At 31.4% G+C, this 21,241-nt stretch overlaps 1 protein-coding gene across 1 annotated transcript; it reads right to left on the bottom strand.

Annotated features, from left to right (window-relative positions):
• Positions 1-12,835: 12,835 nt before the first annotated feature.
• Positions 12,836-21,241, bottom strand: LOC133201726 (monocarboxylate transporter 10-like). The gene is made up of 6 exons (XM_061337516.1): positions 20,970-21,241; positions 20,085-20,692; positions 18,602-18,968; positions 14,841-14,947; positions 14,465-14,549; positions 12,836-13,973 (listed from the first exon to the last, which is right to left on the bottom strand). The coding sequence occupies exons 1-6, from the start codon at positions 21,229-21,231 to the stop codon at positions 13,831-13,833; spliced, it is 1,572 nt and encodes a 523-aa protein (XP_061193500.1). The 5' UTR covers positions 21,232-21,241; the 3' UTR covers positions 12,836-13,830.

Here is a 21,241-nt window from a genome sequence, read left to right as displayed (position 1 = left end):
GATGTGGCCTATGGGACTTTCTTAAATTCTGTTTACTGAAAATGAATTTAATTACTTGTTCAAAATTTGAAATTCTATAGAATATAAAAAAAAAAACAACAGAAAATAAGAATCATTTGAATTTTGTGCACCATTCATAGACTTTGTTCATGTACTTCTATCATAGGGCATAAGATGGAGGTAAACAACCCAGCAGGACCGCAGCCACCAAAATGTCTAAGGAGTAAAAACAGAAAACACATAGATGTCTAAATGATACATTTATAAAGAGACAAGAGAACAGTATTAAACAGGAAATCATCGGTATGATAATATTCTGATGACGGGTTTAACGTAAAATGGTTAACAATAATGGTCCTTTTATTCAAGAAACATCAGGGGAAGTACTCAACAGTTCATAGTGGAAGGATTGCTAAAAACGTGTATATGAAAATTCATATCAGATGTCAAATGATACAGATCAAGGCCCAACCACTAGGATTATATCACAATGTTACCTACGAACTGGAACAAGGAAACTCACCTCGCAAACAGAATTTGGAACAGTCAGTAATTTGGACCTTGACTCTAGCAAAGCATGTCAAAGTTGTGAAAAGGGATACAAATGTATTTCCATCAATCTTAGGGATAACAAGGACAAAAATGCATAATTTCTACTCTTGCATATTGTGATTGTGTTGAGCTTGCATGTATAATTTTACTTCTATTTGGAATGACTTCATAATCTATAGGAGACTAATACATGGTCTATTTTTTTTTTATTTAAAGTGTGTGCGGTGTTCATTATTTAAATTGGTGATGATCCTCACAGCTCATTGCCCCTTTTACATGTGCAGAATTAATTTCTTACGTTTTCAATATATTTATATGAGAATAGTAAGTTATTGTATTTTGATTGCTTCACCCACAGATTTCATCAGAGGAGTGTATGAATTGAAATATTTAGCTCAAGATAATTTTTGAGGTTCCTATAACGAAATGGTAAGAGCGTTTGCTCGAGTATCACGCAGCTAACTGTTAATCCGCACGTCGTGGGTTCGCATCCCACTACAGGACATGCAGTAGGCGCAGGCACGGAAATTTTTCAAATAGCAAGGGAAGTTTAAGAAACAAAGTATTTTTTCGTTTATAAAAAATGAGTTAAAGAAGTGTTTCATTCAGCTATTTATTAGCGTGCAGATAAAACAGTATATGGAGGCATGTGGAGGGTTATTTTTATATATTGTTTATATAATATTGTGCCTTAATTGGATAATGCACATTTGTTTTTGAACTTTGACATTGTATTTCATATTTATTTTCATCATGTGTTGATAGGTCCACTTATTGTTGAATTTCGAATGTATCAACATAAAGTAAAAATGTAGATTTTCGACTTTTCTGGTGAATCCACCAGTTTTTTGTACTAATGCATAGAAAGGAACTTAGTCATTTGTAAAGGAAAACTACGAATGCTTTTTGATTTTAATGCTTTTGGTGGATCCACCAAGCATCCCAACCCCCACTTTTAATAAATACAAAGGCAATTTTGACAGTATATCATTCAGGTATCCTTGTGTATTCCTGTTTGTATTTTGGTGGATCCACCAAGTATTTGTAAGTGAAATTGAGAATGCTTTCTTATTCGATTTTTTTTTACAGTTTGGTGAGTCCACCAAACTCCTCTCTGTATTTAAGGACAATTTAATCGAACTTTGGGTTACTTGTAGATTTTTGACTTTTCTGGTGGATCCACCAGCTTTTGCCCTTGTGTATATAAACATATTAAGGAAGTGTCACTAAGTCATTGTAAAGGAAACTTATGAATGCCTTTTGATTTTAATGCTTTTGGTGGATCCACCAAACTCCCCACTACTGATAAATACACGCGTAATGTTTACAGTATATCATTCAAGTATTCTTGTGTATTCCTGTTTGTATTTTTGATGGATCCACCAAGTATTTATAAGAGAAAGTATGAATGTCTTGTTAGTTGAATTTTTGCATTTTGGTGAGTCCACCGACTCTGTATTAAGGACAATTTTAGTTTTTTTTTTTTTTTTTTTTTTTTTTTGGTGGCTTCACCACTCATTTTCTTTCAATGGGTTGTTTCAGTGTCTTAAAACTGGTGGATTCACCAAAGTGGTTTTTAAAAGTATCATCATTATTAAAAGTAATATTGAGAATTTCACCACATCGTTTTTATAAATTTAAGCCAAATTGTCTATTTGTAATTTTGGTGGAATCACCAAGTTCTCATGAAGATATTTTAGTTGTTTTGTTGTTAAGTTCATCAATTCTTTGAATGGATTGTAGAATGGTCAAATTCACTCTTGTTTTCTTGGTGGAACCACCAAGATCAATCTTTATTTGAAGATATTTGATAATTCAAATTGGTGTATTCACCAATCCTTTGACTGTTTATATAGAATACCGATACCTTATTGATCTGTTTTAACATAAAAATTGGTGTTCTCACCAATTCTTAATCTATTCAATCAGGAAAATGAATAAAAAAAATCGTCAATTTCTGAAATTGCACTGTCTTCATTTTTCATTTTAAATATAAAAAAAGAGGACAGGAATAGAAAATCCTCTTTCTTAATGGAAACAGTTAAATGCAATCTGTAAAATGCTTTGTATGTTCATTTCACATTGCTATTTTTCGTACAAGTTTGCTATGTTTCCGGTTAAAGGACAATTTCTGTAAATTCATTTCACTTGGAAAAATTTTAAATGATGTACATTGCATAGTGATGTTAAAAAAGTTATTTATATTTAAAATGATTCAAGGCTTTCAATCAAAAAAAAAACTTTAAGAATTTGTTTTCAGGTAAGACCCTAACAAAAATTTACTAAAGATAACTATTATAGTAAAAACTTTGATACTTTGATTTATTATATATCCAACTGTTTGTCACTCAGTTTTACTGTTGAATTTATGCAATCACGTGACGTAGTACACAGATAAATGGCGCTTTTATTCTCGCGCATCTTAAAGTTCCTTGACAAAAATGATTTAATGGATAAATGTTATGTAATTGATCCAAAAAGTTTCCTTTCATTATATTTTGCTAGTTGTAGAGGGGTATTTATTTAATTTATCATTATAACAGTAACTACAGTAACTAGTAGTAATCAGATCAAACTCGACGCTTCGAGTCTCGTTTGATCTGATGATCCGCGCCTGTCAACTTGACGTGATACGACTCTTCGAATCAAGTTACTACAAAACTTTACTATAGAACATTTTCTTAGATTTCAAAGCTGAAAATCTCTTACATTTGATAACACTGATGTAAATTTATAAATAATACGCAAGTATTCAAGTAATAGTTCCATTTAATATAAAAAAAAAATGTGCAGATAAGATTGGAGTACATAAAATATAACAATCGGAAATCGATTGTTAAAATACTAATACCTAAGTAAAACTTTGATTTACCATAGTTGAAACTTTGAGACTGAAGTGAACTAAAGTAAAGTATTGTTAACTATAGCATTTTTTTTTAGGATAATAACATTGTAAATTAATGAAAAGGAAAATATACCTTAACGTCTTTTTCTTTTTTTTACGTGCAAAAATGTATAGACTATTTCAATGTTTAAGAAAGAGTAATCTTCCTTGATATGTAAAAAAAAAAATTATGAAGACAGATTTTTTGCAGACAACAATCGCACTCAATGTCCATATTGTGGAAATTCTGATCACCCTTCGTACAAATGTATTAAAAAACCTGTAAGCAAACCAATCTGTTACAACTGCAGTAAACAGGGTCATATAGCAAAAGACTGTGAAAACGATCCTGTGTGTAGATATTGTAAGGAACGGGGTCATAGTAAAGAGAACTGTGAGGTACTTTCAGAAAAAATGCTAACAAACTATGGTAAATATGCCGCAGAAATAAGCGAAGGCAGAGAGGCCTTACACTACGATTTCCACCAATCCGGACCTGACAACAATGCGGAAGCTGAAAAACAGGACGAAAAGCATGACGAACAGATTGATACTCTAATTTTAGGGGCGTCAAACTGCAAAGGAATTCAAAGCTTACCGCCAAGTATTTTAAATACTTCGGTCTCCGGATCGTCCTACGAAAACGTTTCAGAATTATTAGAATTCGCAAGAAAAAAATTAGGAGAATCTTCACCTGAAAACGTTATCGTTCACTTGGGAACAAATGACGTAACAAGATGCCGGGATGAAATTGGAGATCTAACAGCCAATGTAATGACGGGACTCAACAAAATTCAAGAAGCCTTCCCCGAAGTGCAAATCGCCGTATGCACTGTCATCCCAAGGAAAGGAAAAAGCGCCGCAATTAAAAAAATGAATGACAATACTTGGCATGTCAATAAATTCATAGAAAAACTTTGTGAAAAAAACGAACGTTTATCGGTTATTGATATATGCAGTTCTTTCATTAACGAACAAGGGCTTGCTAAGTATTTTACGACAGCAACGACCCCAGTGTACATATTAGCAGCGAAGGAGCCGAGAAAATAGCCGACATTTTCTGTAAATACAACTCTGTAGATAATCCCCTACGAAAACCAAGTATCTCCAAAAGGAAGTTAAGTTCAAACATTCCAGCTTCGACCGAAAAGCAGGGTAAAATCCAAAAATGTAAATACGTGTAGCACCCTTCGCTGACCTTGATTCATACTGTTAAAATCACAGGGCATCAATAAGCATACTTCTACATATTACTAGTATATATAGGTCTTTTTTTCTTTCTTTCTTTCCTCCTTTTGTCTTTTTAGATTTTTTTCATTATTGTCATTACGATGTCTTTACACATTGCCTCGATAAATACTAACGGGTTAAGAGATAAGAAAAAAGAATGTGTACTTTTTCATGGTTCAGTAAACGCAAATACTATATCATTTGTTTACAAGAAACACACTTAAGGGTGAATTAAAAAAAATGACCAAACGCATATTTATCAACCCACACTAAAAATACAGGCAACGAAAATAGATTTTTATGTCTCAGCATATGTCTTTAGATAGTATCTAAATACCAGCCAAATATCTCGTTGATATCTCAATTAACAAAAAAGTTATGCCCAAAAATGATGCTAAAATTGTCAGGAGTGCAACACCTTTTTGTGACATTCTGAAATTTCAATATTTTTTGGAGATCTGTGAAATAAAAAATAATGCTTCATGTTGAAAATAAAGACTTTCCTGATAATATTCAAAGTATTGAGCTTTAAATGTGGACTGTCATAACTTTTGTTTAATCAAGTTGTGGTCATGGCTGATGTTTAAAAAAATGTTATACCATGTCAGGAGTGCAACAGAAAAAAATTAGTGGTGCCGAAAAAACATCAATTGTAAAATTCTTATAGAAAATTAAGACAAAAAAGAATTTTGGAAGTGTAAAATAATAACTGATATACATTTTAAAACTTAAAAAATGTTATATAAATCACAAGCAGCATTAATGAGAGTCAAGTATATGTGCATACCCAAAATGTCAGGAGTGCAACATTTGATGTTTTGCTCCCAAGCATGAAAAAAAGATTATCATTATATGATTTTCTGATTTTTATTTTGGAAAATAAAGACACAAAGAACATTTTTACCAAATAGATTTATCAATTACAGGATCTGTCTGTGCTTCAGATCCATATTTCTATGGTCAGGAGTGCAACACATTTTTTTTAAAGATTCAAGTTGTGTGAAGAAAAGACTTCTATTCATGCTTAGAAGTATTCATTAATTAATAATGATCTTTTTGTATAATTTAAAGCTAAATTATTGACAGTTTTATTATTAAAAACCTTCCTTTTTCAATTTTATCAATTTAGATGTGTTTTTATCTTTTTTGTGATTTTTTAAATAAACGTTAAAAATAAACACACTAAAACATTGTCATAAAATTCAAGTAATTCATCCTCAACTTCACTGAAACAACAGAACAAGTTCTTAAGTAATTTTCACTTCACAATTCTAGTTTAAAGGCCCCAATGCTTTTGGTCAGGAGTGCAACAAATATGTTAGAATTATAAATCATCCAATAAGAATAAAAATAACGAAAAAATGATGAGTAGAAATTTTCTGGTGGGTTACTGTGTTTGTCTTCTAAAGGAAAATATGCTTTAAAATATATTTTATCTTCTAAATATACATTTAAGCTAGTTTTTTGGCATAAAATAGGGTATAGTTCCAGATAAAATGCGAATTTTAAATACTTTCATCTGTTTTAATTATGAAGTTTTGGACTATAAGTATTGCACAATTTCATTACCACTTGATGTTTTCAACACTTTATGAATGTTTGTGTTCTATGGTTTTAATTTTAAACTTTACTGCAGTCAGGAGTGCAACAAAACTGCTTCATAATTACTGATGCTTTTCAACTATCTTTACTAAAAAATAAGTTGAAAAAAATGCTTGATACTATTTGATGTTCAAAACACTATGTCTACCAACAAATTACAGAAGTTTTACAGTCAGTTTTCATCATTTCACATATATTTTAAATACAATTTATATATATTACACTTTGCAAATAATCGTGTTTTAAGGTCTTCAAAATATGAAAAACCTGCTGTAAACGATGAAAAATATCAACACGACAAATTGATTTACAAAGTAAGAATGGGTTACTGTGTGTTATAATTTTTAAAACAATGTTAAATAAAATACATATCAGATGTCAGGAGTGCAACACAATAATGTAACATAGGGTCACTTCAAAATCTAGTATTTTTTGTAAGAGAACTCGTATATAACAGTTCTTTTTTGGCTTAGATTTAAAGAATTGACTTGAACGGACAAAAAAGTGAATTTTGGGGAATTTTATTGCTTCATATTTTTTTCATATTAAAACTTTTCAAACCAGAATTGAAAAATAATGTAAAATAACAATCAAAAAGCCAATTTTTGTCACATGTACAAGAGAAGATACTCATTCAAGCTCTAGATTTTAATCATTTACACCCCTTTTACCATTTTGAAGCATAACAAACTATAATTTCTTGTGATTATGTATTTTTGAAAGTCTTTTAAGGTGTAATGATATTTTCTTTTTTCAAAAGAAATTTTACTAATAAAAATTCTGAAATTTTTTAATCCAATTGTCTATTCTATTGCCACTTCAGGATTTTAAACTAGAATGCATTTGCAATATGATGATATAAGTGAAAAATATGTTATAAGTAGTTGAATTTTGCCCCCCCCCCCCCCCCAAAAAAAAAATCAGTTTGGTGGTCATTTTTTTTAAATTCACCCTTAACAGATAAAGAAACGCAAAAGTGGGAAAATGAATGGAAAACGTTTAAAGGGTATAACTCTATTTGGAATAATTGGTCCAGCGAATCACGTGGTGTTGGAATATTATTCTTTACAAAAATCCGGAATTAATAATAGATAAAATAACATTTGATAACGAAGGAAGGGAAATAAATGTAAGCATAAAATTAAATGATTTCACAATGGAAATTAAGTGTATTTACACACCGAATAATGTTTTTTTTTAACTCTGTGAAATTTGATGAAACAGCAAATCATAAAATCATATGTGGAGATTTCAACTGCGCGAAAAGCAATCAGCTTGATAGGCAACCGGTGCCCTTACGTAAAGATGTTGCAGTCTGTGAACTAACTGAATTAATAAGAAAATATGAATTACAAGATATTTGGCGTGAAAGAAATCCGGGGAAAAAATGCTATACATTTCACAGGGGCAATTCAAAATCAAAAATAGACTTTTTCCTTACAAGTGAAAATATATTACATAAGGTAAACAACTGTGCAATTATACACGTTCCATTTAGTTACCACGACTTGATAACATTAAAATTGCAAATGGATAATATCCAAAGAGGCCCAGGACTATGGGCAATGAATGAAAAAACTATAAGAAATGAAGATTTCCGAAAAACTTTTGTTGATTTTTGGGAAAAATACAAGAAAAGCTTAGACAATTGTCAGGATATTCTACATTGGTGGGACTTAACAAAATATAAAATAAAAATATTATGTATTGAGATGTCAAAAAAATTAAATGTTAATAAACAGAAACTTGCAAAATTAGAAAAAGAATTAGAAAAGATTAAAAATAGTCCTTCAAATGATAAAAAGTATCAAAACGATCTTGAACAAAAAATTAAAGACATTTATACAGAAGCTGCAATTATAAGATCTAAATGTAGGTGGTTTAGAGAAGGATTGATTGATTGATTGTATGTTGTTTTACGTCCCATTCGAGAATTTTTCACTCATATAGAGACGTCACCATATACCGGTGAAGGGCTTCAAATTTTGATCTTTACTCGGCACTTAGGGCCATTGAGCAGTGAGGGATCTTTATCGTGCCAACGCCTGCAGTGACACGGGACCTCGGTTTTTAAGGTCTCATCCGAAGGACCCGCAACTTTCACTTCAAAGTGCCGAGCGCATGGCGAAGGAACAGTTGCTACCCATTTTTTATCGACTTAGGTCAGTCGCGGCCGAGATTCGAACTCACGACCTCCCGATCACGGAGCGAGCGCTCTACCGACTGAGCTACCGTGAACGGTTTTAGAGAAGGAGAAGCGCCTTCTAAATATTTCTTTCAATTAGAAAAAAATAACGGAGGAAAAAATTGTGGACTAGAATTAAAGCAAAAAATGGCACTTATAAAACTGACATTGACTCAATAATTGAAGAGCAAATAAATTTTTATTACAAATTACTACATACTGAGGGTTGGGATAGAGAAAGCAGAAATTTATTATTAGAGACAGTACAATGTAAATTAGATGAGGGTGACGTAAAGTTGCTTGACAGCGATATAACTGATCACGAGATCTACAAAGCAGTTATGTCATTAAAACCAAATAAATCACTTGGGGAAGATGGAATACTGTCAACTTCTTATCAATTATATTGGGATACAATTAAAATTGAATTTTCAAAGGTAATAAAATATATTTTTCAAAATATTTTCTCTGTGACTCGCAAACTAAAGGAGTTATTTCATTAATACATAAAGTAAATGAAAGAGATGATGTCAAAAATTGGAGACCTTTAACTATGCTTAACAACGATTATAAAATTATTGCTAAGATACTCTCTGAGAGGTCAAAGGTTGTATTGCCAAAATTAATTCACCCAGATCAAAAAGGTTTTGTTATGGGTAGAAATATAAGTGATGCAAATAGATTTATTCAAGACATAATCGATTATGCAGAAAAAGAAGATTTAGAAGGGGCAATAATATTTCTGGATCAACAGAAAGCCTTTGATAGGATAGAATGGGGGTGGATAGAAGCCACATTACAGAGATTTAACTTTGGTGAAAAATATTGTAAATGGATAAAAATAAAATCAAAAACTTGCATTAAAACAAATGGATTTGTATCAAAATACTTTTCAATATCAAGATCAGCTAGGCAAGGTTGCCCTATAGCTCCCCTACTTTACGTGCTTCAAATAGAGCCTATGGCTTGTGCAATCAGACCAAATCCTCAGACAAAGGGCATCTTAATTTCTGGAAAAGATCAACATATAGAGTGTAAAATGAATATGTTCGCCGATGACACACAGCTATTTAATAAAGATGAAGAATCTATAATAAATTCCTTTCATATTTTAGAAGTATATGAAAGAGCTTCAGGGGCAAAAATCAACTTTTTAAAAACTAAAGGGTTGTTTATCGGAAAATCAAAGGGTAAAATACCAAAATTTAAAAAAATCCAATGGATAAAAACTAACATAAAAACTTTAGGGGTACATCATGGATATAATATCGATAATTGTGCAATATGGTTGGAAAAAATAAAAAAAAAATATGAACAGTTTGCATGTCTGGAAAACTAGAAACCTTACGTTTAAAGGGAAAATTTTGATAATAAAGAATTTGATAATTCCAATTATTGGTTATGAAATAGAAATGAGAGGAAATCCAGAGGAAATCCAGATATTTATGCCAAACAAATAAACGACATTATCTGGTCTTTTATTTGGGATAATAAATTGAATAAAATAGACAGAAATGTGTGCTGCTTAAGCAAGCATGAAGGAGGAATGAATATGACAAATATATTTAATTTTATAAAAAGTAAACAAATAAAAAAAATTATGCATTCAAAGTTAGAAACATAGAATGCAATTGGTAAGTACTAGTTGCAGAGTAAAAATATACATCTAAATCAAGAATATTACTTATGGACTTGTTCTGATTTATCTCAAATTTCCTTAAATAAAATGTATAGTTTTCATAAAAAAAAGCACTTATCGCATATAGCGAATTTCAGTCAAAATTTGAGCCAGAAAGTCGAGAAGAAATACTCAATCTCTCTCTGTTCGGTAATAAACTTATACAATTTAATGGGAAAGCCCTATATGTTGAATCATTTATTAGAAGTTTTTTTTTTTCAAATTAAAGACATTTGGAATGATGAGAAAAACTGTTTTAAATACAATGACACTATTTTTAATGAATTATTAGACAAAAGATGCTGGATTTTTGAATATAGTTAAATAAAAGCAGCCATTCCTAAATCTTTTTATCAAATAATGAAAAGAAACAACTTAATATCCAACAACGAAATAAAACTCCCTTATAAATTGAATAATAAATTACTCATTCAAAGAGGTACTAATAAAGTGGTAAATAATGATGATCTCAAGTTAAAAAAAACATAGAAAAAATATTAAGCAAGAAAAAAATTCCAAAAAGTCAAGAAAAATGGGAAAAAAATATATCAAAATAACATACAGTGGAATTTAGTTTGGGACAGTACTAGTATTTCAAGAGTAAAAGTAAAAAAATAAAATTCAAGAATTCCAATGGAAAAGTGTGCATAATATATTGTATACTGAAGATAAATTAAGTAAAATCGGACTTTCCAATGGTTTATGCAACTTGTGTAAAAACCATAGGGAAAATCAACAACACCTCTATTTTCATTGCACAAAAGTTAAACAAACACTTAAGTTAGTAGAAGACATAATTAAAAATGTGTTACAACTGAAGGGTTTTTTATCAGTTGATGAGCAAACAATAATATTAGGGTACTTGAAGGAACCGCAAATTCCAAGAACTTTTGTTAATACCTTAATATATATCTATAGATGGGTCATATGGAAAACAAGAAATAAAGTTAAATATGAGAATCTAAAAGTAAATGACTCAAGTATTAAAATTGCTTTTAAAAATGAAATGAAATCAAATTTCCTATTACAATCACATGATTTTTACAATTTTCAATTAAGGGAGAAAATGAATCATATTTTTCAAAATCCTATGTATTTCTAATACTAGTAATAGTCAATATCAGCTGACACACTTACTACACTAGTTACTGTTTAGGTTACTTTAATTTGCTTGTGTCATTTTTTTCACACACAATAGTAACTGGAAACTTTATGATTAAAATAATTTTAAAATGAATGTTAAGTTCATTTTTTCCCCGTAAAATGTAATGTGAAAAAATTATACATATATTCAGAAAATTTGTTTTGCTTTTTGTTTTGTTTTTGTTGTTTTAAAAATACTCTAAGTATTGTTTTTGTTAAGCATTATAACATAAAAAGACCCGTATTGGAGGGTGACCTGGCCCTCGATACAAGTTACAGCGGGAGTGATGGACTCATTTTTTTTTTTTACTAGAAATTCCCACTGTAACAAGGGTCATGTTTGTATATGTGTATATGATATTTCTATTGTTATAAAAAAATTAAACAATCAATTATATATGCATAAAATTTCCTTTTTTCCAAATTTTTCTTCACTTTCTGAGTTTTATGTATCTATTACTGTGTATTGTGCATATATACATATATGGTTTATACAGATGTTGGTGGCATTATTAATAATTTATTCCTTATTGAATATAGTAGTATAAACAGTTGAATTGGTGTGATGAAAGAGTAATACGCCCTGTGTACTAAACAATCTTAATTAACGTATCATTTTAGGTTGATATTATTTATCAGTTGATTAAGTGTATTGTCATATTATCTTGGAACTATCTGTGTATATTATATAATATTATACAAATGAATATATATTTAATAAAAAAAAAAGAAGAAAAAAAAATGGAAAGAGTGATCTTCCTCGATATTTAAAAAAATAATATTAATAATCGATCAAAGAATATAATAATATGCTTGATAATTTTGTCATTTTCGATAAGATTGATTGATTGATTGTATGTTGTTTTACGTCCCATTCGAGAATTTTTCACTCATATAGAGACGTCACCATATACCGGTGAAGGGCTTCAAATTTTGACCTTTACTTGGCACTCAAGGCCATTGAGCAGTGAGGGATCTTTATCGTGCCAACGCCTGCCGTGACACGGGACCTCGGTTTTTAAGGTCTCGTCCGAAGGACCCGCAACTTTCACTTCAAAAAGCCGAGCTCATGGCGAAGGAACAGTTGCTACCCATTTTTTTTATCGACTTAGGTCAGTCGCGGCCGAGATTCGAACTCACGACCCCCCGATCACGGAGCGAGCGCTCTACCGACTGAGCTACCGTGAACGGTTTATCGATAAGAAGACGTTCCCTTATTTAAGATAGAGTGCGATACGAAAATCAAAAGGTAGCATAGGATTGGAATCAAGAACGGAACTTACAATTTTTTTTCCATGCGTGTTGACAAAATACTTAAAAGTTACGAATAATCCAAAGATAAGGATTTTACATCGATATCAAGTTCATCTAAAAACATCTATAGAATATATATATATATATATATATATATATATATATATATATATATATATATATATATATATATATATATATATATATATATATGCAGACACGCAGTGAAAATATATAATGTAAAAATCTGAAAATATCTATTCAAGAGAAACAGACTTATGATTTGTCATAAATATAATCACTGTGAAATCACTAATTTTCGTGGAAGTTTAATTTTTCAATAATTGTTTTCGAGGTATGAAGAGACCCACAACTTCATGTCCACCACAAATGAAAAATATCATATACATAACTACTCAACAATTCTTCATCCACGAAATGAAATCCCTACGAACCCATGTTTTTCATCAAACCACGAAAATCCCACCCTACGAATATATGTAATTTTACATTATCAATATCAAAAAGTACAGCAATCATGAATTCGGGCGTTAGAGTCGGGCCACAACAGGGGATTAATTTTATACATGGGGGTATATCGATACCCTGTTGACCATTCACACTCGCTGCGAGCCCTATGCATTGATCTGGGAGACGGAACATTTGGTAGTCCAATTTAGTATAAAAAAGGCTTAACAATGTGTATTAAACATGTCGGCCGAAATACGATCCAATGATAGGTTATATTTGTTAACAAGGTCATTATAACGACCATAGAATTAAAATTGCTGACTTTAATTAAGGTTGTTGAAATCCCTGTAACATCAACTTAGCTGTCTGTAGATTGCCTCGGAAAAAAATTGATCGTACTCAGAGCAGGCACTTGAGTATCGAATAAATTCGGAGAGGTAAACCCCATAAGTAGGTGATAGCGGATTATTACTACATGTACATAAATAGGGAAAATTGAAGATGGAAAAACTGAAGTCATCTCATTTGTCATACAATTTAGTTGTTAGTTGGCCCTTCCGTCTGTAGTCAGTAAAACATCAAAATATGAAACAGATGTTGCATACTCTGTAGTGTCTTTCATTTCAAGTTCACTGGGATATACCAAGTCGACATTTTTATTGTGCTTGGTGGCGTCGAGACGCCGAATGTATGGAGTATATTCACATACCTGAACGATTCGCAACAAAACTTACTCTTAATTCAACAATTGCAATGGAGAAGAATGAAATTAACCAAGAGTTATATGCTCTATACAACAACCATTAAACTTTTAATTGGTCAGTGCCAATTTTAATCTAAAAGTGATTTTGAATCTTTTTCCAGTGTGTTATCTTCATTATCAGTACAGTTTCTGGTGCATTTTTCTCTATTTTTTATTTCATTCTGTAAGTTGAGAGGGCTTTTTTCCTCGTGCTCTGTAGGGGATGGGAGTTCTGCAATAAAAGCAATTTCTATTTATGAGATAATTCTGGAACACAGATTTTCTATATTTTCTTTTGATCTAAAGCAGTGCTATTCGTATTAGCATTTATAAATGAATTAAACACCGCTAATGAACGCTTAAGATGTGGGAAGGTTAAAATGTAGTAAAAAAATATCATAGCAAAAAAAGTGTACCTGATTGATTTAAAAATTGCTTAAAAGGAGCTCATAAAGATTTTCTTATTAAAGCATGTTCTGTTTCGTTTTAAGAATATTTCCTCGTTCTACAGTTATATGTAACGAACTTCGATAATAATCAATTAAATATGATAATTAAACCTATCATAAATTAAATATGATAATTAAAACATATCAGGAATAAAATATGATACGGTATAAAAAAAAAGTATAAACCCCAATGCGCATATGTAAAAGATTCATACTGATTTTATTCATTTTTGTGGAAATATATGTATTTTTTAATATTATATAATTATATTACCTGACCCACTCTTTTGTAGAGGATAATCATCTAACATTAAGACAGTTTCACCTTCGAGATCTTGATCTGTTGAGACCTTTTTATTCTGTAATAGATTGTCTATATTTTTTAAAAAGACAAAAAATAATTTCGGTGTTATAAAATAATCTCAGTTACAAAACTTGATTATACTATTGAATATCTCTTATAGATAGAAAAGGTAAAGATATGCAATATACACTGTTTGACTTAAGTATAAATGCTAATAGGTGTTTCAAAACTAATATTGAACTAATGTTTGTTTTAAAGGTTCTTTTTTTATGTTGCTATGTTTGATATATTTTGTAGTGCTAAAATAATACAAAACTTGACGATACGTTAAACAGAAATATCCTACTTTCTGTAATCTCGGTATGAAGCACATTATTATGGCTCCTAAAATGGGTGGAAGACCAGCAGCAACAAACGCTATTTCGTAGGTGTTAAGATGGTCGTAAATGAAACCTGAAATGGCATGTATGTCATGTTCTTAAATCTGACATGCTAGAATCATAAACTTCTAAATACTACCAATTTATTTTTGATAATGGTAGCTTAATTGTGGCTTATAGAAGTTAATCCTTTAAGCCACCATTAAGCCACCATTAAACCGCAGCTTTTAGGTGCTTAATGTCCAAACTTCATTAAGCTACCATTAAGCCACCTTTAAGCTGAAGCTTAATGGTGGCTTAATGTCCAAGTATATGTTGGTAAACTTTTCCCGAGCGCCATGAGATTTGGTGCCGAGCGAAGCGAGGGACCAAATCGAATGGCGAGGGGAAAAGTTTAACAACATACTTAGTACATGTTTCACACGAGAAATTAAACCTTTTGTGTCTGTATCTATTTCATTACAATTCTTTGTGTTTTACTTGTTATTTAATCAAGATAACGATGATTTGATTCTGACTGTTGCCATTTTGTACAGGCCCAGATGTGATAATTATACCCCTCAGGGTAATATATACCTGTCTGCAACAGGTCAGATGACAGTCTACAGTGAGTAGTTTTCAAACACAATAAGGTTCATTTCTATAGATTCAAAATATATTCATGTCATTTTTATGGGATTTAAGTCAGGGGACTTGTGGAAATTAGTAAAGATTTGTTTTTGGAGGTAAAATGGATAAATTGCTCTTGAAAAGCACAGATTTCCACAGAAAACGAAAACAGAAAAAAGGGAAAAAATCTTTATATGGTTGGATTGTCTCGGCGTACAACAATTACAGGGAAAGTTTACACACTACTTGAGCAATATAGGAATATCCCTGTATTTAAACTTTGCAAAAAAATCAAATTTTGACTTCTTGCTGTGTCCTCTTAATCTGTTAATTAGAATCAAAGGCAAGATGGTGAGTAACCTTTTTTTTTGCACTTTTTGATGAAATATAATTCTAGTTGTAAGTTATAATGGTGTTATTGCTAAATCCTTAATATTCAAATAATTACTAAACTTTTCTTAAATTTCTGTATAATTTTAATGTTTTAATTTTGGCTATAGATGATTAATTCAGAAAGAAAGACAAGGGAAGGAAAAAGATCTTTTTTCCTTTATTAATTCAATATATTTTATTGACTGTTTGGCACATCAGATCCAACATTCATTGTTTAGTGACCTTGCCCTGTGTCAATGACTGTAATCTATCATTGATAATGATAGGTTTAATAATTATTCACACAATGGCATAGTCATCCAGCCATGAAGCTTGGGTTTAGAGTGTACCAAGTGATTTGGTGGCAGCAAAAACCCTTTGTTCGAGATGTGAAACATGTACTAAACTTAATTAAACCACCTTAACACATCCAGTATCAAGTCTTTAAACTAACTTGTTAAGTTTAAAGTTGTTTCAATATCATTTACGCAAATACTTATTCAATTCATAATGTTTTCTCGCTATTTCTAACATTTTTGTCAATGTGTATAAACTCGGGAACTGAGAATAACTTCACCAAAGGCCTTAAAATTTTCGCTACCTAAAATAAGTTTGTTTGAATACTTGTTTTATAATTATTTTTATCCATAAATACATAATATAAATTAATTTTTCAAAAAAGCACGTATTTTTCTTTAGTGTTAGGAGAGCCATGTTCCGCTGCCGAATTCATAGGAAATTATATTGTAATCAGAGTCATTTTCTTCTGGAATATCTCTAAGTCTCTTAATTTTTCTTTGGGTAGAGAAATGTTTAAGATATAAAAATATATATATATATAAGTATAGACTATATTGCCAATCATTGAATTACTTCATGAATAATTTGAATTAATTCGTGGTTAAGTGCCATTATTTTTTCTTTCTGTTAAAATACTGCAGAAGTAAGAATTTATTTAAAATAATGCAGAAGTAAGAATTTATTTAAAATAATGCAGAAGTAAGAATTGATCAAAATATAGTCGATCTTCAATAATTGATATTTCAAAATCAATTTTCAGATGAACAGTCGATCAGATTAAACATGACATCCGACCAGATTTATACACATTGGGAAGCGGGGTAAAATAAACAGAGTACAGTATATCAACTGGTTAGACAATAGACCTTAATTAGGTGTCCGCACCAGTCCCCGGTCAGCTAATAAGAAACTATACACGGGAACATACAGTGACAGATTTTGATGATCTATTATTTTCACAAAACTTAAAATTTACGCAAGCATATAACAAATTAGAAATTATGATTGTAGACAAAAAGACAATTAATTTGGAGCCAAATATGTCCAAGGGTCTGAGCTATGCATGAGAGAGATAATGCCTAATTTGAAAATAAATTTCTAAATTTTACCACAGCAATTAAATATATATCCGTATTTTCAAGCTAGTACCGAAGTACTTAGCTAATGGGCTGTAGAGACCCTTGGGGACCAAATTGATGCACCAGACGCTCATTTCGACAAATTATGTCTCTTCAGTGATGCTCTAGCCGAATCGTTTGAAATCCGAAATATTTAAATTGAAAAACTTGGAAGAGCTGAAAAAGGGGGTGGGATGGGGGGGGGGGGGGTCAAAGACAGGAGCCAAATATGTCCAAGGGTCTGAGCTATGCATGAGAGAAATAATCCTTAATTTGAAAATAATTTTTTAAATTTTACCACAGTAATTAAATACATCCATATTTTCAAGCTAGTACCAAAGTACTTAGCTAATGGGCTCTAGAGACCCTTGGAGACTAACAGTCCACCAGCAAGGGCCTCGACCCAGGGATCATAATGTAAATCATATATGGTACCAATTTTGATGCACCAGATGCTCATTTCGACAAATTATGTCTCTTCAGCGAATACGTCGAAGGATCAGAGCTATGCATGAGGGAGATGATCCTTAATTTGGAAATAAATTTCTAAATTTTACCACAGATATTAAATATATATCCGTATTTTCAAGCTAGTACTTAGCTACTGGGCTGTAGAGACCCTCGGGGACTAACAGTCCACCAGAATGAAATGAATGAACCGTAAGTGATAACTGTATTAAGGTTAAGATATCTTGAAAGCGGATTCATTTATAACTGTTATGTCTATAAAAAACTTTTTGTTTATTTAGAACAACTTGTATAAGATTGAAAAATTAATCCCACACTTTTTTGTTATTTTCTTACCATCATCTTATTTTAGATTTGGTATCAATAGACGTTTATGTAAAACACTGAAATCTGATTGGTTTCAATTCATTTACCAATATGTAATTTTATCCTCTGCATTAGCAACAAACTTTGAAACTATAATCGCATATGTGTGAAATTTAACCGTGTTTGGTTCGCCTTAGAATCCTCAACATTTCTGAAGATGTCGTTATTTACAGCTTGCGTCTGCGTAGAATTTATTGACGATACTCAACAGAAAAAATACTTCTTATGAGTACTTTAGACATTCGTATTTTGATTCAAATTAAACATCATTAGGAAAAAAGTTTAAACATGTTTATACAGTATCTCTTTTTGAGCCCTTTAGTGATAGAGGAACAAACCCCGTTTGCCTTTATCAATATATCGTCCTGTGTAAAATATTATTTTAACAATTGAATCCACATAAGAATTAATGCATATCTAATTCTTGGTATATGTCTTTTTCTTAAATTCAAATACGACAAATTTACACCGTGTTCTCTCGAAATACAGCTCACCTGCAATCGGAGGTCCAACCGAAAATGGAACAGAAAACCCACCAAGCAGGAAACCGATAGCTTGTGATGCATCCTTACGACCCACAATATCAAAGGCAATGGGACCTATCAGAAAAATCACAATACCATCAGTTAATCCTAAAACGAGACATATTGCTATTAGTCCTTCAAAGCTGTCTGAGAATGGAATACATGCTGTTACTATGCCCATCGCAACGAAAGCACACTGTTGCATGTAGACTCTGTTCACACATTCCAGATCCGCTATTTTTCCAAAGACTAACCTTCCCACACCGGAAGTGACTTGGATGCAAGTTATGAGAATGAAGGCATTTTCTCTGGGAAAGATATCCTGAGTATGTTTTACCTAAAATACATTACATTTTAAATATTTGCGGCAATAAAAATGTAGAGGAAGAGTTCATTCAGTAGAATTAAACCTGATTATCTTAATCATAGGCATATTTTGAATACTTGACAAAATTAAAGAAACTCAAAAACATAAAAACGTTTTTGCGTTCACATTGACACATTCTATTGGATCGGGATTAAGACACGAGGCAATATTTTTCACCAGTGTAGGACCGGTGAAAAAAAATCCAAAAGTCTTTGTTCTATACAGTGTGCCATACAGAATGAAAAAAGTATATATAGCTCATCCTCATTTCGTGTGAAACTCAAATTAATATGCATACATATATAACGTTTCCACTTATAAGCAACAACCATCTAGAGGAGTGGGTTAGTAACTATAACATGTATGTATTAACTTCATTCACTTCAAGTAATTTTGGCATTTATCTTCATCTCAGAAGTAAATGTTTGGCAATTTAAATTGTGATTTTGGATTATCTGCAACCTGAAAATGTATAAAAGTAGGGTTAAATGAGGAATATAAGCTTTATTTTATCTTGAATCTGCAGGAAGATGAGGGATACCTCTAAGCACTTTCGTACATACCTTGCAAACCGTACTTTATTTATTTAATACTTGTCTTTAAACACTACTAATTTAGAAAATAGTGGAGTTTCTGATATTTTTAGAGGACTTTGATATTGGTATGTTCTTTTAATTCACCATTGTTAAGGAACCTAAGATTCGTAGGTTTATATTTCAGAGTCGTTAATTACTATGTACATAATTATGACAATGAATTGCTCTCTCAGTCAGTTATAAAATACAGTTATATAAATATTAAAATTAGGTACATATATCTTAATTGGCTATTTGCATACAAATTTATGATTTGTTATTTTAAGTCATAAATTTTGTTTCATACAGTTTTATAAAGAAAAATATGTTTGCTCAATCTATACGTATTATTTTTGAAAAAAAAAAAAAAATTGCTTGCCCCAGTATTATGAATGGCCAAAAAAGAACAAGAACCGTCTTCGTCATACTTTGCTCCTGTCTCACTTTGGTGATAAATATTGCCCGGTCACTAAATATTATTTAACTTAAATTTTTAAAGTTGTGTACTTACTAAATGTGTAAATGGTACAAAGTACCCAAATAATGCTGTGACAAATCCAAGAAACCAAATACGATATGCCTGATTATTAAAAATCTTCAAGTTTAAGTATTCATTTGTCCTTGAGCAACAACCCTCACGGGTCATCACACTCTTGTCTGAGGACAAAAGTTGTTCGTTGATGCCTTTATCTCTATGAATCAATGGTTTCCACGTCAAGCTACCGAATATAAGCATGCAATACAATCCTCCTAGAATAAGAAAGGTATACTTGATTCCAAACGATTCCAGAACAATTGGAAGAACAACAGATAATGCTATGGTATAGCTCGAACTTCCAAACGCAACAATTCCGTTTGCCAATCCAATATGCCTTTTAAAATAATGACCGAGTATAACTAAGGAGGTAGAAAAGATGAACCCCCCACCAATTCCGAGCAAAACACCGTATGTTAGATACAGAAGTTCTAATTGTGTGATAAAAGCGCTACTAAAAAGTCCAGCTGCTCCTAAAATTGCACCAAAACATGCAGTCGGTCTGATACCAATACGATCATTGCATATACCGGCAAAAATGCACATAATGAATGTTACACCCATGCAGACTGATCCTACCCATGCTGAAAAAAAACAAGACAAAACAAATAAATAGGTATACTTCACAAGTCCATCTAAAATGCATGTTAGGAATTATTTGTAATGAAATGCCGGAAATTTATCAAGATGAAAATCAGTTCTATTAACTTAACTTAAAGATTTTTACAGAGTTACTGGCTTGACGCTTTTAAAAATGTCTGTGTCCTTGGAAGTCGATCGATCGATCAATCGAGAGAGAGAGAGAGAGAGAGAGAGAGAGAGAGAGATAAATGTGTTCATGTATTTGAACAAAAAACTTACATGTTTTAAAGGAAATTGCTGGGTCTCCCTTCGCATATTGCTCGATCAAGTAAACATATTCAATTCCAAAAGTGTTAAGTATTCCACAAAATGTTCCATTAGTTAGGAAGACTGTGAAACATACAACCCAACCCCATCCACCATCAGGAGGGACAAACTCGTTCGAATTTGGATCAATGATGTGGTCTTTTTCTTTCAGAAATTTTGATGTGCATTTTTTGTCAGTCTCTGTTAGTTCTCCTTTCTCTTCATCGTTCGACATCCTAAGATCT

Source organism: Saccostrea echinata, unplaced genomic scaffold (assembly GCF_033153115.1).
Source record: "Saccostrea echinata isolate AGI-Se365-2 ecotype Australia unplaced genomic scaffold, CSIRO_AGI_Sech_v1 ptg000045l, whole genome shotgun sequence".
NCBI lineage: Eukaryota > Metazoa > Mollusca > Bivalvia > Ostreida > Ostreidae > Saccostrea > Saccostrea echinata.
This window is presented reverse-complemented; position numbering and strand designations above follow the sequence as displayed.

Excerpts from the sequence above, each read along its gene's own strand:
- LOC133201726 (XM_061337516.1), bottom strand. The coding sequence starts at position 21,231 with ATGTCGAACGATGAAGAGAAAGGAGAACTAACAGAGACTGACAAAAAA. Across the intron at positions 14,948-18,601 it reads GGTTGGACCTCCGATTGCAG|GTTTCATTTACGACCATCTT; the intron begins GTGAGCTGTATT and ends ATGCCATTTCAG. Across the intron at positions 14,550-14,840 it reads TCATACCGAGATTACAGAAA|AATAAAAAGGTCTCAACAGA; the intron begins GTAGGATATTTC and ends AATCTATTACAG.